At 40.4% G+C, this 20,221-nt stretch overlaps 2 protein-coding genes across 7 annotated transcripts in view; both read right to left on the bottom strand.

Annotated features, from left to right (window-relative positions):
- Positions 1-165: 165 nt before the first annotated feature.
- On the bottom strand, positions 166-9,281 carry LOC139609138 (5-hydroxytryptamine receptor 3A-like). The gene is made up of 9 exons (XM_071463400.1): positions 7,044-9,281; positions 6,907-6,951; positions 6,689-6,798; positions 5,715-5,884; positions 4,881-5,041; positions 4,149-4,359; positions 3,744-3,908; positions 3,445-3,530; positions 166-2,711 (listed from the first exon to the last, which is right to left on the bottom strand). The coding sequence occupies exons 1-9, from the start codon at positions 7,326-7,328 to the stop codon at positions 2,493-2,495; spliced, it is 1,452 nt and encodes a 483-aa protein (XP_071319501.1). The 5' UTR covers positions 7,329-9,281; the 3' UTR covers positions 166-2,492.
- Positions 9,282-9,424: 143 nt separating this feature from the next.
- rnf157 (ring finger protein 157) overlaps positions 9,425-20,221 on the bottom strand; it is a 31,147-nt gene continuing 20,350 nt past the window's right edge. For 2 of the 6 annotated variants that reach the window (XM_071463398.1, XM_071463394.1), the window contains exons 15-19: positions 19,168-19,385; positions 19,023-19,085; positions 18,880-18,928; positions 15,359-15,469; positions 9,425-11,545 (exon numbers count right to left, since the gene is read on the bottom strand). In XM_071463398.1, the coding sequence (XP_071319499.1) occupies positions 11,397-11,545; positions 15,359-15,469; positions 18,880-18,928; positions 19,023-19,085; positions 19,168-19,385 (590 nt within the window). In that variant the 3' untranslated portion in view covers positions 9,425-11,396. Of the gene's footprint in view, positions 11,546-13,677; positions 13,713-15,358; positions 15,470-18,879; positions 18,929-19,022; positions 19,086-19,167; positions 19,386-20,221 lie in introns of all 6 variants that reach the window. The other 4 variants (XM_071463397.1, XM_071463395.1, XM_071463399.1 and 1 more) reach the window with 4 other exon arrangements.

Genomic DNA, 20,221 nt, shown 5'->3' with positions numbered 1-20,221 from the left:
ATAATAGAACAGCTTCCTCATGCTGGAAGAGGGCCGGGCAAACTTCATGACCAAACCTTTGTGTTTTTCTTTTTTTTTTTTTTTTTTCAAATCTAATAGCCATTCAGAGAGTCATTTCCACAGCATCACATCATCTCAGTGGTCATTGAGGGGAAGAACAAGAGGCAGTAATGCTCATGGTGGAGAGAAAAACAGGTTTTAATGACTGTTTAATTGTAAAAGTTCAGTAACTGCAGCTAATAAAGATTTTGCACAGAAATCCCACACACCCAGGTGCAAAATAAAAACAGTAACAGTGCTGTTATTGAGACTGAAATTACACTTATACATACTGTATAATTTTGTTGTTTTGAGATGGATCATTGATAATCTGTGGTGGAAAGTAACTAAATTTATTCAAGTAATTACATACAATTTTGAGGTATTTGCAGATAATCTAATAAATTGTGATGTATTACTATAATATTTTAGACTATTGATCCCCAGGGGGAAATTCACAGTTCAGCAGTATTTAATTTAACTTCACCTTTACCAGCTGTGATATAAAAGTGATGCACACATTAATGCAAATGATAAAATACCCATTATTCTGACATGAGCCATTCTGCATAATGACTACTTTACTTTTCATTTAAAGTATATTTTGAAGCTAATACTTTAGTACTTTTACTTGAGTAAATTTGTGAATGCAGGAGGTTTACCTCTAACAGAGTATTTCTACACTGTTATTGCAGCTCTTAGCACCTCTCAGATTCACTTACACACTTGTTGATAATTTTTACTTTTACTGTCTATTGTTCTTTTTTTTGTGTGATAAGAAATTCTAGGTTATATCAAATTTTAGTAAATATTAGTTTTGCAGATATTTGGTCATAAACCAAAATATAATATATGGTGCTACAGGAAAGGTTAAAGTTCATCCTGATGGAAGCATGATTGTGCACACTAAATTTCATAGCAATTCGTCCAATAGTTGATGGGACCACAAAGGTGAACCTCATGAACACCAGAGGAAACCTCAGGCGAAGTCATAAGGATTCATCCTCTGGGGACCATGAATGTCTAACATCCAGTAATTGTTGTGATATTTCAGTCTGGATCAAAATGGCAAACCCACCAACATGACTAAAACAATGTTTTCCACTATGATTCAAAGTGATAAGTGTCCACACATCTTTACCTCCTCTTGTTACTGAGTGTGTGTCCACTACAATAAAACTAGATCCGGGCTCCTTTTATCCTGTTATCAGGATATCAGGCTGCTGAGGATGGACATGATTGGTTTAAAGCCTGAGTGAACGATGGGCTGTGAGGTGAAAGAGGACTGAAACAGGACAGGAGGGAAATATTCATTTGTCTGAATCAAGAGATAGTGTGAACAATTATATGACATCAGTGAGGTCAGCGAGTCTGTGCGAGTCCGTGTTGTCAACATGAAGGATTTGAACTGGAAGCAATAACTTCTCCTGTTCCTCTCTTTTGCAGTTGGTTGTTCAGATTGGATTACATTAGATTCAGTTTGTCCCAATTGTCACATTGCACAGATTTTAGGAGGTGGTCATGATCGCATCAAGGTGCATCTTGGGATAACTATAAATCTCCTACATCACAAACCACCAGACACAGCTGCACATTCATTTATACAACTACATATACGCCGACGTCAGCCGGGCCCAGAGGCGTTTTATTTTTGGGTTGTCCGTTCGCACGCCTCATTCTCAGTTCTTCAAATTTGGCACAAAAACTCACTTGGACTCAAGAATGAACTGATTACATTTTGGTGGTCAAAGGTCAAGGTTATGGTGACCTCACGAAACACATTTTCAGCTATAACGCACTAATTCACAAGCTTATTATAACACAATTTAACACAAATGTCTAATAGGATAAATGACGAGTTAATGACATTTTATATCCAACTCTGTGACGTCATCATCTTCTGCAAAGACACGTCGGCGTAGTACCTCGGGAACAGGAGGGGAGATTGCGACCAGATTTCCTGCAACTTGGTTGGTTGGCAAAAACAAACAACCACAAGATAGTAATTCTAAGTTTGCTTTAACATCAGTGCAACTATTGATGGAGCTGTGGCTGAATCTATGATGACGACTTCCTGAATCCTGATATTTAAAAGCTCTAAGTGGATGGTAGGTGTGTTTATTCTTTTAAAAGCATTTTAAAGGCATGTTTTTGATCATAAATTCAGATTATTGCTGTCATTTGCTGTGATATTTGTTACACATTTTTAAACTGATGCGCTTCTGTAGTGAAGTTTTCTTCAAAGTTTGGAGTTTAAAATTATCCACACAAACAAGACGAATGCATTTTACAGTGAAATTTTTGTCTTGACCTTGTTTACAAAGTGGAAAACAAATGGACACGGACAACTGGTTGACTCGTTTACATTAATATCAACACATTAACAAATCATAGTTTCACACAGAGAACGATACGATAGAAACTGAGGTACTACAAGGTATTATAACCCATTTCTAATTGTTCCATTCATTGAAAATGAGGGATAAAAACAGTGACACGGTGGTGATGTAGAAAATGAAGAAACCTCTGTTGATTCTTGAGGCCCAGTAGGTGGACTTCCCTCTCGCCTCTCTGGAGCTGAGATGCAGATTCAGAGTTTGCTGCAGCTCCTTCAGCTCCTCCAGAATCAACAGCAACACATGATACTCTCCTGACTGAGCGCTTATGTTAACCTGCACACACACAGTTAGAGTGGCTTTACCCTCCCACCAAGATTCAGGTAGACAAAACATTGTTGTTTCTTGAATGTCTTATCTGGGAGTTTCTTAACTTTTTAACAAGACGAGTCACTGCTTCTCAACGAGCTGAAATCTAGTGTCTTAAGAAGTAAAATGTGTGTAAATATATTGAATTTTGATTCATTATCACAACAGAAAGGCCACTGGAGGCATCAGGCTGACAGCTCTGGAAAGTTAATGGCAACTATTCTGGTCTTCATCATGCCAATTGTAAGGTAATCAATAGAAATGGACATACAAAGTAATCTAGCAGAAATGTGTACTTGTATGCATTTGACTGGCCAACACAGCACCTTGAACATTAAATTGCATTAAAGCAAAAGTTGAGCTTGTTAAACTTTTTTTTTGTTTGTTTGTTTTGTTTGTTTTAAATTTTAACATTTAGCATCATTAGATGATGAAGCAATTTAACCCTTTATACTATATAATCTACTATTTCTTCATTTATCATGGTTTTGCATGATCTTTAACTTTCTGTTGTCACATCTGCTAATATGTTTAGTTGTGGCAGGAAAGAGAAATAACAGTTTGAATATAGAGAAAGAAGCAAAGTGGAGGATAGAAAAAATCTAGGTCTATGATGAACACACTTTTAATGAGTCAAGACCCCAGATTTTAACTTGTTAAGATGATAAACTGTGTAGTGACTGTATCTATGATCCTGTACCTCGTCAGCCAGAGGCAGCGTTTCATGCTGTTTCTCCCCCTCAGACACTTTGCTGATGCACAAACAGTAGGTTTGTCTTTTCTCCTCTGAAAACACACAACAGGTTTGACACGAGAAAAACTGCACAGGCAAAATGATTCACAATTACTGAATACTATGTTAAACTGCACTAGAAACTTGCTTTATTAAATATTTGTAACTAAACATGAAAAATAGACTTAAATAATAGACTAAAACCAGATTTAATCCTCAAGATAAGCTTCTGTGACAGCTGCTCTTGTCTGTGACGTGGGTCTCACCTGCGTTACCGTTATCAGTTTTTTGTCCTTCCTGTTTGCCGTCCTTGTCGTCCTTCAGCCTGAGCTTCTCCCGGGAGGCTGAGTCTTTTTCCATCAGATACGTCACTAAGATCGTCTCCAGCAGACTGAGCAGCATCAGAGCAAAAATCACAATGCAGTAGGTCGCTGAGAAGAGGAAACAAGCAATTACTACTTTTTGTTTTGGTATCCAGTTAAAGGGCTGGTTCACCCAAATCACAAAGAACTTTTTTTTTTCTTAGCAGCAGTGATATCTAGCCATGGAGATCATTTTGGTTTGATTTGCCCAGGTGTTGAGATACCTGGGAACTATTTTCTATTAAATAAAATGTCCCTAATTTGGATGCATTGGTCCTTTAAGCTGAAGTCTGTCCCGGGGTGTTGTACCTATGAGTGGTGTCCTGTTGGACATGGAGGGCAGTATGTCGTTGAGGATGAGCAGCAGGACGGAGATGGCCAGCAGCACGGTGACCTTGAAGCCTAACTTCTCTCCTCTGTGGTCTGAGATGAAGAAGGAGGCGACATCCAGGCTCAAGAAAAACAGGATGGGCAACAGGAAGTTGATGACATGGAGGAGGGGCCTCCTCCTAATGGTGAACTAGGAGAACAGGTTCAAGGGTCAGGCTAGGTTGATCAACACAGCTCTGCTTTTCCTCTGACTTACCAGTCCCTCTAAAAATAAAACAAGCATTTATACTGTAGATGGCAAATTAAAGGAAAAGCCAAGCGTCTTAATAAGCTGTTGGATCAGTTCATAGATTATTTAAGTTTCTAGTCTCTCGCCAACTTAATCTTGCTCTTGTTGTTATTTTGGTTAATTCTTTCCCTCGTGTGGGTTCATGAACTGTTCGCAAAAAAAGCAGCTGATATCTACGAATGCCATGTCTGTCGTATGGGGGCATTTTCGCTTCAGTGAGGACGACGCCGAACACAAATAAGTCAAATACAAATACTGCAGAAAAACAATTGCAAACATCACCAATTTGTCACTTGGAAACTTGTCAATCACTTGGAAATATTCAATAAAATAACTATAAATAGTTCATCTGTGTGTTGCATATGAAATAAATAATAATTTAATAATTGTAACTGAGCTGTATCTCTCCCCGTGTTGCGTACGGTGTATATCAGCTGTTCCCACTGTTTGTCTTCATAGGTGAAATTGTTGCTGTTGACAGACAGGTGGAGGAACTCCCACTCTCCCTGAGTCTTCATCACCTCTCGGGAGAACTGAGTGGCCCGCGACGAGTTGGAGAAAGGAAGGAGCTGAATTTCTTCAGCTGTGGTGAGAGAAGAAGGGGAGAGTATGAAAACATGGATTACTGAAAGTCTACTGGGAAACATGTTAAGGGCCCTCGGCCAGAGCCTCTGTCTAAAGTGACTGTTAACATTTCTTGTTGCAGAGTAAATTAAATGACTACAAAGACACCAAACCTGACTATGTAGTGACTCAAAACAAACACAAAAGAGACGACAAAGGGATGTAAAACAACTGCAAAGACACACAGAATTACTACAAAAAGACTTAAAAAACTACAGCATCAAACCACAAAGAGATGCAAAATGACGACACAAAACTGAAAACAACTACAAAGAGTCACTAAACAACTACAAAGACACACAAAACAGTTACAAAGTGACAGACTGACTGCAAAAATATCAAAAACAACAGACACAAAACAACTACAGAGACTGAACTGCAAAGATACACAAAAGCCCAAAAAGAGATGAATAACAACAACAATGAAAAACTACAAAGACGCACATAATGATGACAAAGACACATGACAAAAATACAAAACGACAAAACGACTAATGACACAATGCTCATTCTCCTTGGGGTCCTGTGAAGGAGGATTATGGGATATGTCAGTCAAACACGTCAGTGCTCAGTGGCCTGTTTTTTCATTGTACACAGAGCACAGAGACACACAAACACACTCGCTCCCTCACCGCTGTGTATCGCAGAACCAATGGAGATGTTGCATCTCTGTGTGTCGAAGGGGAACTTGTGGACGTCCATCCTACAGGTGCTGACCACCTTGATGTCCTCTTCAGAAGTGACCGTCCCATCGTAGGACACGTACATGTAGGGATTCTGAGGGGACTCGTCTTTCTGCACCCTGAGACGACACACAGGTGTGTTTTTTCAAGGTGTGTTTGCAGAACATTGAGCCACATTAAACTTAAATCAATCACGAACTGAATCAATAGACGGCGGACTTCCACCTGCCACCGCTGCAGGATAATGTTTGCTCACCACTTGCTCTCAACAGTAGTATAGAAATTGCTGCGTGTATGTTAATAAAAGTGAGCACACAGTCAATTCATTTACCTTCTTATCAAACATCAGAAAATACCAAGCTATTAAATTACAGATGCATGTTTACCGCAAAAAAATTACCCATTTTCTACCAAACCTTAACTTTCTATCGCCTTTGATTAACTTTTACATTTATTATTATTATTAATATTCAGTTTTATAGCTGTTTTAAACTCCTTTCCCCATCTAATTCCCCTTTCAGAGAATCTCTGACAATGACATTCTCTCCCTGTATAAAACCATAAATTGTCCTGCTTTTGTACAGATTAAACAAAGGAGATGTAAAGTGTAGATCAGTGAGCTTCACAGGTGCGAGTGGGTGGTGGACAGAGCCAGGTGAGCTGCTTTCAATCTTTGTGCTAAGCTAAGCTAACTGGCTTCTGGATGTGGCTTCATATTTCACAGATAGATATGAATGATTTCTATGTTCTCATCAATCTCTTGGCAGCTGAGAGATGAGGATCCTAAAACTTTAAACAGTAATTTGTCAAATTTGTGTGAAGATTGAGTCCAAAAAAACAGCCCACGCTTTAATTAAATACACTTATTGTCTGTGTGTGTGTGTGTGTGTGTGTGTGTGTGTGTGTGTGCACTGCAGGCTCACATCTCATAGATGAAGAGGTCCGGTTTCCAGAGCATGTCTCTAGGAAGTGAAACCTGAGTGATTCCACAAAACTGAGCAGGGTCCCACGAGATGTGTTCATTGTTCCACATCTGCAACAAATTGATTTTCAAAATAAAAAACAAAAAACAAAGTCAAATAAAACGAAGAAGATGGAAGAGGGTATTTTTCAAAATGAAAAGATATTTCAGTCAACTCACCATTGTTGCCCAGACAAAAGGAATGAAAGTTTGTGTTTTCTCAATCTGTGAAGAAACACACACGCGTCAGCACTGATCGATTGTGTTGCAGAATTCACCAGATGAATTGAGCACTAACGCAGCAGCGCAGCCCCTACCACAGCCAAGATAGCATAGAGGATGATGTCCAGCTCTACCACGGTGGGGTGTGTGTGGTCCAGTACGGGCCGGGTCAGTTTAAACACACTGTTATCTGTGGTCAGGTTCAGGTAGTCCAGAACGTCCTGGTAACTGCACACTTTCTTAGAGGACATCCCATCTACAGTGAAGGCTATCGGAGAGAAGCATTGTCTGAAAACATCTAACGTATTAATACGTCTTAGCTCAGCCTTTAGTCTGTATGAATTTAAATCTTGAACATTAAACAGAATTTTTTGTTGCATTATATTTAATTTAATTTATGCAAATTTGTTTTTCTTTCTTTCATTGCAAACACTGCTATTTAAAAATGGTTTGTAACACTCTATAATGTAATTGTTTGCAACATTTCTAAGTGTTTAAAGCTCAGTATTATCAATAAATATAACTTTAAGATCAATATGTACTTTATTGTCTCTTGGGCTCAGAGTTACTGCCACACATAGAGCAGCTTCCTGCTCATCCTGCAACTGTAAAAAACTATTGTACACCTGTTTGTCCCTCAGGTCATGGTCCAGAAACATTACATAATAAAAAACTACAACAAAAATAAAAAATAAAATAAAATAAAACCATAAAGAAACAATAAAAACCAGCAAAACCAGATTATTGCACATGCTGATGTAGATGTTTGTGCTAATAAATGCATCAGCCTCCATTATACACAAACCTCCACTTACGGGTGACCCCAGGGTGACCTTTAGTCGTTAACAATACATTACCAGCTTCTGAAAAATGTATTCGTCTTACCTGTGAGGAAGATCAGGATGAAGAAGGCAACAGGCATCATATTTACAGCTGTGTGTGTGTGTGTGTGTGTGTGTGTGTGTGTGTGTGTGTGTGTGTGATTTAGAGTTGCAGCTTCCAGCCGAGTGTGCGTCCCTGCTGTAAGACCAGACCCTCTCTGTGCCGCTGGCCTTTCCTCTGAGCCGAGGAGGGCTGAGCAGAATGAACGACCTCTCTCAGAAACCCCTCCCTCGGTGGAAAGTGCGGACAGACGCTGTAATTGGCTTACAAAAGAGGAGAGGGGCAGACGCTATATATCAGGCTTTGCTTTGATTTTAACAGCAGGTGAGACTGAAGGTGATTGGTTTAAAGGGGGAGTCACAATAAAACTAAGGGACCAACAGGTGGAGAGGATTCATCCATCTGAATTTACAGATACAAACTGTGGCGTTTGGCGACAGTGGCGTACAGTAAGTCCGGTTACAAAACAGCCATTTACTGTAACACATGCAGCGCAGCACACAACAAATTCAATTAGAGAGGAACTTGATCACCAAACTGAGATGGTAATGATGTTATGAAGAGTCCTCATTTAAACCCACTCATTCTCACTCTCATTACAGCTGCTGCCAGTCTCACAGCGGCTACCGGAGCATTACAGCTGATTTATTATTCACGTACAAAGTTTGCTTTTGTGTTCTAAGTGACTTCACTGATGGAGCTTGAATTGAAGTGTTTGTATGTTTTAATGGACTTGCTGTTACTACACTGGAATTTAGAGGTTGGGTAGGGCTGCGTCTATAGATTATTTTTCTGATTAATCAGTGGCTTGTTTGGTCTTTAAAATGTCAGAAATAGTGAAAAAAAAGTCCATGTTATGTCTAAAACCCAAATATAGTCAAATCCGTTTAGTATATTTCTTTAACATTTGTGGTTGATTAATGACTGAAACAATTTATTGATTATCAAACAGTTGCCTAGCACAACAATCAACCTATCAAGAAAAAAGTTTCATGCTGTGCAACCAAAACAATGAGCTAAAACAGGCTAAATGCTCCATATATCTGAGGGGAGCTACAGAACTGGGTGATTATTGTCTACGGGTTCAACGCTAGCAGGCACCACTTTCACGTTACACATCGTCAAATCATATTTTGGTTTTTCTGTTTTGCTTTTTCTTCCTATTTTTGGGTTCATTTCTTGGTTTTTCTGCATTTAAATGTTCTTTTTAAATGTGATTTTTCGAAAATCGAAAATGGTGAATATACTTTATATAACTGAAAAAATTATAATACAAATACTGTTTAAAAAATAAACTGCCATGTGCAAAGAATGTTAAGCAGACAAAACACTTTGTTTTGTTCTGTGGGAAAGGTAGTGATTCCCGGGAAGTTATTTTTACTGGTGACAACATACAAATTGAGCTCTCGGATGGGAAAATGCTGCATACCAGGGCATTAAAAATGACTGTGTGCGAGTGTTTGGAGAGTTTCGGGGAAGGTGACCATGTTAGGAAACGTCTCAGAGCAGCATCTGGAGCATGAACCAAAACACAGCCCTGCGCTGATTGATGAATCTTTCCCGTTTACATTAACAGCAAATCACTCAGTGACCGTTTAGTTGCAAAAACTTTATTGTCCGTTTGATATTTTCTTTGACATTTTCACTCGTAATTCTAGAAAAGTGGGGTCTTGGGGATTCGGGACCAATTCCTTTGATACCATACTGCAACTGGTGCCAGAGAACGGCTTCATCTACACATTCGGACTGTAATCACATGACTGTTTGCAGCTTGGATATAGTAGTGCAGTAGTCTTGACCTCAACAGTTCGGCCAAGGGAATAAGGAGCCAGCAACTGATTATACAACACTGCAGAAGGATATGGTACAGCTTTATGAGTGTGCAGTGATCCATCATCAAGTATTCTACAGGAGGGTGCAGGCTGACCTAGACTAACATGCTTACTCTAACGCCTAACGCCTCATGCACCGCAACGTGTGTCGTCTAGGAAACAGCTAATAGTGCATTAAATGTTGATATCGTCCCTTTTCAGTTATTCGTTACGTGAGCACGTGTGTGTGCGAGTGTGTAAACGTTTAATTTTTCACATATTTTCATCCACATTCTAATAAACAACATAGTGTTTTTGCAACAAATTAAAAACACAGAAACAGAGAACATCAACAACAGGTGAGCGACACCTTAAAGTTATACAAAACCAAAACAACTAAAAGCTTCACAAATGAGGAGAAAGGGGCTCGTTGGGGTGATAATTACAGGGAGAGTGAGGATGAACAAAATGCCAGCTAACCACAGTGTGGCCTAAATCCCACATTTAGGTTTTCAAATTCACCATACGCTGTTTTTCTCACAAGAAATCCCTTTACAATGGCAAAATTAAAACAAAAACAACACTTAAACACACTGAAATGTCTGAATTTGAATAGAACAGGTCAGTGCAAACACAGTTTCGCCATCGTGTGGACTGTAAATAAGCAGCCTCCTGCAGGAGAAAAAGGAGGAGATGCACCGTCGACATCTTTATTGCTTGGTGGTACTTGTTGATTTCCAGTTGCAACAATGAAAATACTGACATGCTAACATGGAGCTGCAGAAGGAGAGGATGGCATGGTGGGTGTGTGATTAAATAACCAGTTTAGGGTTCAAAGTTCGTGTTCAATTCCAGTTTAGGTGACGATTTAGATGTCACGTACATTCCCCTTCTTCCACATCTTACATTCTCTGTGACGTCTTTTTTTTTTTTTTTTTTACCCCCCATTTCTGTTCATTTAGGCTGACATTTCTTGGCTTGTACGCCACCTCACAAGTCCGAGTGTTTCTAGATTCACATTCAGCAGAGGTTGCCGTGTTTGAAAATCGTGGCGGGAATGAGAAGAAACAAAAATCAGCAGGAGTTGGAAGCTGCATGCGAAGTCGAGACGGGAGCTCCCTGATCCGAGGAGAGGAGTCAGCACGTTTTAGTTCGCTAAGGTAAGGTAAGGTAGTCCGGTGTGAGCTGACCTTATTGTGTCAGAACACTCATTCAACGCACAGTTTATAACAGAGAAGAAGAAGTACATTAGTAATAAATCCGATTGCCGATCACAGTAACCCCTGACTGTTTGGCTGGTAATAGAGGAGAGGACAGGAGAGGAGAGGAGAGAGGGAAAGGAAAGGAAGAGAGAGGAAAGGAAAGGAAGGGAGCAGCATGTATGTTTCTAAAGATAGAGTCACAATACACAGCTCTCATTGGTTAGACCTACAGGTAATAAATAATAATGTAGCAGTAGGCTAATCACTCCCACGACACGTTAGGTCACAGACAAAAAAAAATTAAGGAAACTCCTGTGAGATAAAAGCGTCCAGACAATGGAGAGGTGGTTGTTCCTCTTCCCTCCTCTTTCCACTCAAGAAGAATTTCAGCGCCAGCGAGAACAATCAATCCAGGAGACGTTCAGAAAGGTGTGGATGGGTTTTCCCTGTTCAGCGAGGACAGTATCCAGTGATGCAGCACTATGGCAGGGTAAGAAGAGCTGACTCTGGACAGGTAAGGTTAAGTTTGTGTGTATGTGTTTGTGTGAGTGTGTTACACAATGAGTGGTCCGCAACGGGGATGTTTAGGACTCTGGCTGTCCCTGTTATCTGCCCCCAGCTCCTCCAGGTTGATATTGCTGGTGGAGGTGTGGTGGGGGAGGGACTCCAACACAGGCCTGTAGCCCCCGAGGTACATCAGACCTGAGCGACAGAAGCAGACAGAGAGAGAGAGAGAGAGAGAGAGAGAGAGATGACGGTTATGTTGCAAAATTGTACCCGAGAGGAAACTGCTTCTTGAGAACAAACACAGAAGAGCAGCTGTCACTCATTTTCTATTCATCTCTGTCAGTTTTATTTCTGTTGTTTCCTCACATACGGTGTGATGTGGTGTAGGAAACCCGATTCTCACAAGGCACGAACATGACTCGCGCCTGGTGTGACAATAAGTGGGTTTCCATCCGCCTGTTTTCATGCTCATTTTCACTTTGTGCAAAAAAGATGAAACATTGCATAGTTGTATATTTGGCAGAGGAGGGAAAGTTGGTATATCTATAAAAACAGAATGTAATAAGTGCAATAGACACACAAATAAATCACACCATTTAAGGTTTGACTGGTGCTCTTTCAATCAACTTATTGCGTAATTCCTCTTCTTCTGAAATGGTTTAACGGCACCAGACTCCCTAAGCTGTGCCTTTCTTGATAGGACCCAACTAATATTTGCAGTTTTACAGCGGTGGATGGAAACACGCATTTCTCTAAAATTATGCAATAAATTTGGATGGAGGCTAATTCCATGACACTTCAATGCCACAGTTGTTGACAACCCTGATCCCATTAGTCTGTCTCTGGCCCCCTCTTCTTGTAACAGGTTCTATGTCTCAGCCGAGTCACGGCACAAATTAAACTCACCATGATCACTTAACCACTTGATGTAAGGCGGTTTCCATGCAAACATACTGCAAATTTTAACACAATTTTTAGAAAATCAGTAGATGAAAATGCAAACAAATGCACGTTTCCATCCGCTATGGTCATGCAAATATTAGGAGGTGCTTTGTCAAGATAAACGGTGGTGCTAATTTTCCTGAGTGCAGTTAAACCATTGTGGAAGAAGAGGACACAACAAGATGACACGATTAAATCAAATGGTGAAAAACAATGTTGAAAACATGATAGAAATATGAAATTATGTTTGTCTTTACAAAAGTATTTACGTAATAATTATTTTCTCATTCACTTTATATACAAATTAAAAATGGAAAAATAAAACAGGTGGATGGAAACCAACCAACCCTCAAAACATGTAGTCTGTCTAACCTAGATATGAGACACTTCATTTTCCCCCTGTGGTCGACTCAAGTGCTGTGTGTACGCGGGCTGATGCTACCAGTCTGCATACACATAAAACAGACTTTGAAATTAAATCCATACCTTCAGTGTTTGGCTGTCTCTTGGTATTTGTCAAATATGTGTCACAAAAACCCTGTCGACTCTCATCTTGTTGAAATATTAAAAGCGTTTTGATGGCTCGTCTGATTTGGACGTGCAGACTGTCGATCAGCAACACTACAGGCAGAGCAATGATCAATATTTACAGCTTATTGAAAACATGATCAGTTTTCACCCAACTACAGTGACAACTCATTGCAGAGCATGTGAATACTCTACTGCATAATACGTCCTTGAAATGTACAGTTATTGTCTCGTTTGTTTAATAATTGAATCATATTTTATATTGTTGTAATTTGACAAAGGTAATTATACACTGTACAAAAACTACACGTACATTAGATCAGTTTGATTGATTTTGTGCGATGGCATCGACACTGCAAACCTCCTGGTCAGTAAATAGGATTCTTCCTGAATTATAAAAACCCTCCAGGGCTCAAATGTAAACCTCAGCAGTGGCCAAACAACAAGTTTCTGACTCACAATGAACGATGGGAAATATGCAACACGCAACTTTTTGCGATTACAATTAATTATTCATATTTTGAGAATGTGAATAATAGATAACATCCACAGTGAAAGCTCCCTCATCTCCTTAACTATTGTGTAACCTCAAAGTATGACAGAATATAATGTGGGGTAGATTCTGAGCAGTGACTGGAAAGAGATCAACACTGCAGACTTCACTTTTCTACAGCTTCAAAATTACATTTTTAAAGATATTTGATTAGAACAGTACTGTTTTTATAGAGAAAAAAGGTGATGAGCAGCTGAAATTAACAAAAGATGGGTGATTGTTACAATGGATAAATATAAAAGACAAAGCAAACTGCGATTTGTCAACCTGGTGTCTTATCTACCATCTGACCATAACTCCATACCTAGTCCTCAATGTGCACTGGGCACGACTCCTCATCTGTCCATCCGAAAGAAGGCGAAAGAGGGAAAAGGGGAAGAGGAGAGAAAGAAACAAGGAAGAAGAAGAAGAAGAAGGAAAATGTCCAGGAAAAGACAGCAGAAGATGTGAAGAATGACAGGGGGAAAAGAGGAGAGAAACAGAGAGATAACAGAACGCTTTTACGACACACAAAGAGAAAACATGTCACAACATTCACCGTAAACCAGCGAAAGGGTGATACAGGTTCATGGGGATGATGGGAAATCAGAGGTGAAGAGTGGAGGAGACTGAAAGCTTCGAGAATGACGCAGAGCTAAAGGATGTGAAGGAGGTTTGAACACAAAATTACTCAGCTTTGTTGCTTATATGCTTAATTAACCCTCTGGAGTCCGTCTGTGGCCACTGTTTCATTTCCAGTAACATAACTTTATATGTCACGTAGAGAGGAAATCAGTTGATCAGATGATGTGGGACTTTCACTCACAATCTCACCTGGTCTGCAGATCATACAACACGTTTGAAGTGTTGCAAAGAATTGTTAATATTTTCTATGACTTGCATGAATAATTTTAGTGGAAAAAGCACAAAAATTAATAGAAATAAAAGCCTTTATACGTAAATAGACTGTATCATAGTTTTATTTCTGAAATATTTCTGCCATATTGGTGAGTGTAAATAGTAAAACAATAGTCTTTACAACTTTGAGCTGTTCTATAATAATATTTTGAGTGATTATGACTAAATATGTGATATATTTTCACAGGTGTGTAATTTGTTAGACTTAGAACTGAGTTTGTGCTGAAAACAGGATACAGTGCATGTGGGCTGGGGACGGGTTTTAAAGGTGCTACACAAAGGAAGAAATGAATATAAAACAAATTGTCAAAAATGAACCAAAACCAACCAACGTGGACTCCAGAGGGTTAAATAAATTAAAAAATGCTGTAAATCAAGAAGAAGAGTGAGACCTTTAGCTCTCATCACAGGATCGCAGCAAGTGTTGAGAAGCAGGAGGAGGATTAGAGGAGGACAGGAGGGAAGATGGCGGGGTGTGAGAATGAGTAGCAGATGTTTGGCAAAGCAGCTCGGAGCTGGCAGACGCTGAACATGAACTTCGACTCTGGGATGGGCCAGACTCTCTCTCTCTCTCTCTCTCTCTCTCTCTCTCTCTCTCTCTCTCTCTCTCTCTCACTAACACACACACTAAACAGAAAACACAACATGCAGAAAGCACTCGTCAGACACACAGTAAGATGCACTCACTCACTCACGCACACACCAACACACACCAGGGCTTCAGCTAACGGGGAGAGGAGGGAGACAGTGCATAGCTAACCGGTACTGAAGAAGCAATGAAGCACCACAACACCAAAGGGTAGGAATGAAGAGAAGAAGGAAGGCTCCAGATCTTCATGCTGAGCAAAGATGCTGCTAAATGTCCTCTCTGGTCTCCAGCTGCTACTAAACCTGCCCAAATATTTCTTTCTAGCTTTCATCTGAATTAGCATGTTAGGATAAGAAGCTAATGTGTCAGAAATCCTTAACTCTTCTGACTGATGACTCATGCACTCCTCACTTTTCCTTTACTCCTGTGTCTCTCCCCCCCCACCCCTCCCCCCAGCTCTCAGCTCGCATCGGTCCATGTTCGAGAGGTTGCCACTCACCGGCGAATCGGCTGTTGGGAGCCTGCTCATTATCCAACCCCAAAGAGGGCGTGTCACAGAGGGCGACGCCCTGATTGTTATTGGCCAACTCTGGACACCTGCTCCGCCCACCTGCAAGCGAGGGCAAAGGTCAAACAAGAGCAGCCAGGCACAGCGGGGGGGGGGGGGCAAGCAGAGTGAGGGAGTGAGGGAGGGAGGGAGGAGGGAAGGTGTCAGAGGTGGAGGGGTGAGGTTGGCCATGCTGGAACGGCAAGAGTGAAATAATAAATGGTGAAATATTTCAGCAGTTGATCAGTGTGAGTCTAAATTAACATGAGGTTTAAAGGGGGTTTGGCTCAGCGACAACAGAATCATCAGCGTTTCCCCCGAAAGCTCGATGACTCATTGTTTTTAGCAGAAGTGATTGGTGTGTGTGGACTTCTAGAGATAAAGAGTGCTGGGTTTTTTCTCAAACTGGTGGGAGCACAAGACCAGGAGGTAAATGTGGAGAGCAGGTAAAGTAAGAAACTGACTCATGAGTTGCAGGGCTCGTTTTTTTAAGACAGACCGAGATGAACAGCTTGTTCACAGGGAAGAAAAGAAACACGGGGCTATCGTGCAGTTTCTTTAAGGTCCACATATGAATTTTACATATGGTCAGAGATCCAGGAGGATACTATCACTAACTATAATATAACTGCTTAGGGAAGGGCTAGAGAAATTATTTAAGGGCTTTGTAAATTAAATTTCAAGACCTGCAGATAAAGTGTACACAAATAAGGTTTATATACCACATTCTGTAATTTTAAAAAAGTCCTCGAACAAATAAAGCTCTATTGTTATTTGTTTACCATCAAAAATGTTGCCATACCATTTTCATCATGGTAGCTGTCACTTCAATAACTCAAATCAATGAGCAGAACTGCTTTGTGGCAATATTTAATTTTATATGATCAATATATAGATATAACAATAGAAATATATAAGATCTAAGTATAATTCAGTGTGATAAATTATCTTGGTTTGTAAGATATTTCATTCCCTGGATTAGCAAAAAACAAAAAACAAAAAACAAAAAATAGATGTGATTATCTGGAAAGAAAATGTACTGTGTCACTACATAAAGTATTACATACACCGTGATAGAGGATTTTATCTATTTTGTCCACTTTTATTATCACAACAATTATTAAATTAACATAAGATTTTCCCACCATGTTCACTTTCTGTGTAATATATATATATATATATATATATATATATATATATATATATATATATATATATATATATATATATATATATATATATTTATATATTTTTTGGGGGGGGGGTTTGGACGAATTTTGAATTTAATTCATTTCTTCTTCAATCATTTTTAATTGGCTACCATCTTGTCCATCTTCTCAATTTCTTAGCTATCACTCAACACAGTGTTTACTAACACATTAGTATGACACACTGGGGTGAATGATGAACAGAATTTGGTGTCTAGTTTCTCATTAGTTAGGTAAGCTAACAAATGAGACAGAAATAAAAATGGATTAACATTTCTGCCTTTTCCAGCATGGCCGGTTAATAAATACTGACATGTTTAATATGTGCAAGTGGCTCATGCCTGCAGCCTGTGTGTGTGTGTGCATGTGTGTGTGGGTGGGTGCAGTTATGTGTTTGTGTCTGTGGGGCTAATGAGGAGGAACTGGCAGAGATGACTGGATGATTGGCAGCTCAGCACAGAGACACAGACAGGGCACATACAGAAGCCGTCTGGCAACACCAGTGCAGATGCACACACATGTGCGTGCAAACATACATCCTGCAGTGCGTGTGCATGTTCACAGTCTGTCAGGCAGCACAGGTCCGCTCGTCTCCTTAAGAACTGAAAGGTCCTCAAAGGTAACTCACAGGTACTCAATAGTTTGTTTCAGTCTGGCCCAGGGTGTCAGAACACACACACACACACACACACACACACACACACACACACACACACACAAACTAATTTACACATAAAAGTTTCAAACTGGTGTCTGATGAAAGGTGACACTGTGTTTGCTTCAAGCCTACAGGTCATGGACTCACACTTTCCATACACTACAACACTTTCTTCTGCCCATCTCTCTCTCTCTCTCTCTCTCTCTCTCACACACACACACACACACACACACACACACACACACAGGCACATAAACATTCAGCAGCAGTGCAGATGGATCACAAAGCAGCTTCATGATGCAGCAGGTAAAGCAACAGATGCAAACTGCAGTGCTTTGTGTGCAAAAAGGCATAAACGACACACTTCATAAACATAGAGTAAATACACAAACTCACATACAGTACATACGCACAACCATACATATACAGGTGCAAATCATGCAAATGCAAGTCAGTAGCCTGGTGTGCTGCAGAACCTCCTCTAAACAACACAGGAAGCCAGTATGTGCTTGTTTCCTGAGAGGATGCTCTGATCGATTGGAAAATTTATTACGAACGACTTGTTTACCAGTCGCTAAATTCATCAATCAGGAAACACTGATTGAAAAATAGAAGCAAATAAATAAACGTCACTCAAACAGAGTTATCACTGCCTGATCCATCAGCTGTGTAACAGTTGGAACTGGAGGTGAAGGGAGGTGGATCAAAGAGGGGTCATGCTCCACCACTAACTCAAAAGTTCCCTTATTTATGGGCTGTGTGCTACTAGCTGGTTCGCTAATGTTAGCTACTGATAAGTCTAGATTCAGGAATCACCTAGTGCAGCCACTGGGGCTAACATTAAGCTAGCTTGGTCTGGAAACAAAGACTTATGCCTCAGGTAGTTAATCTGAGGTGGGACTGTTGAGCTGTTGAGCCTGTCGTCAACATCCTAGGAGCTAATGGATAAAAAAAAGGACTTCAAACTCTGTATCTAAACTAAGACAAGATTATTTTTGGATGTAACTGATAATATATGAGCATAGTGTAAGAATCAGATGTGCAGAGCCAATTCTCTGCACATCCAGTCCAGGTTTGTGACCACAAAACCAGGCTATAGTAAAACAATCAGTGATCAGCACTGGACTGACAAACGTAAACTGTATTCAACTGACTTCAACCAACCTGATCAGAGCATCGCTAGTGAATTTGTTTTGGTCTGAAATTACTTTAAGTCATTTCATTACTTAATGTAAGCCAATCTTAAGAGCTCAGCCCTCACTGCAAAGTAGGAAAAGGTTCTAGTGCACACATACTGTATGAGAAGCCATTGACCCCAGTTCAGATGCTGCATGTTGTGGCGCTTTACGTGCATTTTGAAAGGGACTGCCCCATCTAGAGGACAATATCTGGCATGGGATCCCTTTACTTTGAAAGGGCTGTTATTACTCGGCCATGATTCAAAAAGATTTAGTGACAGCAGCGATATATTACATCGACCACTCAGTCCATAATAGATAGTTTGCATGAATAGGTGTATTTCTTTTTCACATGGCCCGGGAGTACAACAAATACATAGGGAGGTGAGAGGGCGGGGGTGAAAGGTGAGGGATGGTCACCATAGTTACCTTTCCCATTAGACGGGGAGGAGCAGTCCTCCTCTGTCACATCATTTCCCTGGAGGAAAGATTAAAAACATAGAATTAAGTTAAATACATAAAATGAGAATCAATCGCACCATGTTCAGCAAACATCAGTCTACTACAGTCACCTCTGAGTCCTGCTCGTCCACAGCCACAGAGTAGTTTTGTTCCTTTGGCCCCCTTGAAAACTCCTGAATGAAAGAAAACTGATGATGACTCATTTCTGCTAAATTACAGGATGATGCTGCAAATTCCTCCTCCTTCCATCCTCACCCCGTCATGCTGCGACGGTCCACGACTCTCCATGGGGGCGTCCTGGTTCTCCTCGCCCTCCACGTCATCTCCCCCATCCTCCCCTCCGGGCTCGCCTTCGGCCCCAGCCAGGTAGGACCCTGACATGGAGGACATGGTGTCAGTGCTGATGTGGGAGTGCTGCGAGTGGGACGAGGCCATGGACATCACTGACTGGGCCAGGCTGCTGCTCACCGGGTCTGGCAGACAGACGGAGACACACATCACGGTCGGGCTCAGGGATCGGAGGATTTAATTTCTTTGGTTGGCAGGGAGATTTCCATTATTTGGAAAAAAGTGATCCCTACCCTAACAAAATTACCAACAGCAGAAAACTTAAATAGATTTTTGTTTTTTCTTTACTTGCACATTAAAAACATATCATTATCATGTTAAATAAACAGTTTCATATTGTGGAAAATATGTTAATTCCCCTTTTTCTGAGACTTAGAGGAAAAGATTGACACCACCCTCATGCCTGTGTATGGATACTGATTAGCCTAGCTTAGCATGAAAACAGCTAGCCTGACTGTCCAAGTTTCAAAAAGCTGCCAACCAGCATCTCTAAAGCTCACAAATGAGCATGTTATGACTTGTTTGTTTATTCTATAAATAAACAGTTCTGCAAAAACAACAATTTGTGGTTTTATGGGTAGTTAAGTGCTGTGATGATGTCTTTGTGTGCAGTGACTTCCAGTAGGCTTGTCATCACAGTCAGATTGCAAGATTTGGTATCATTATGCAAGTACCAAAACCAAGACCAGGTCTCACTAGTCGTATCTAGAGATCCCAGCATGAGCCAGGTATGTGGTGGATGGATAAACTGTTGTTAGCTCATGTACTATCACAAATATCAGTTTTACATCTGTGTGTAAAACAACCGAGATTAATGTGTGAGTTTACAGATGCTGTTAGGTATATTTATGATCTTTAATCAGAGCTAGGCTAGCCATTTCCCACTGCTTTCAGTCTTGATGATAAGCTAAGCTAACCAGCGACTGACTTCAGCTCCACCAACCATCTCATCTAAATCTAA

This window comes from Trachinotus anak, unplaced genomic scaffold, assembly GCF_046630095.1.
Source record: "Trachinotus anak isolate AG129_WGS33_773 ecotype Australia unplaced genomic scaffold, CSIRO_AGI_Tana_v1 ptg000025l, whole genome shotgun sequence".
Classification (NCBI taxonomy): Eukaryota; Metazoa; Chordata; class Actinopteri; order Carangiformes; family Carangidae; genus Trachinotus; species Trachinotus anak.
Note: the sequence above shows the minus strand (reverse complement) of the source record. Positions and strands in the feature narration are given on the sequence as shown.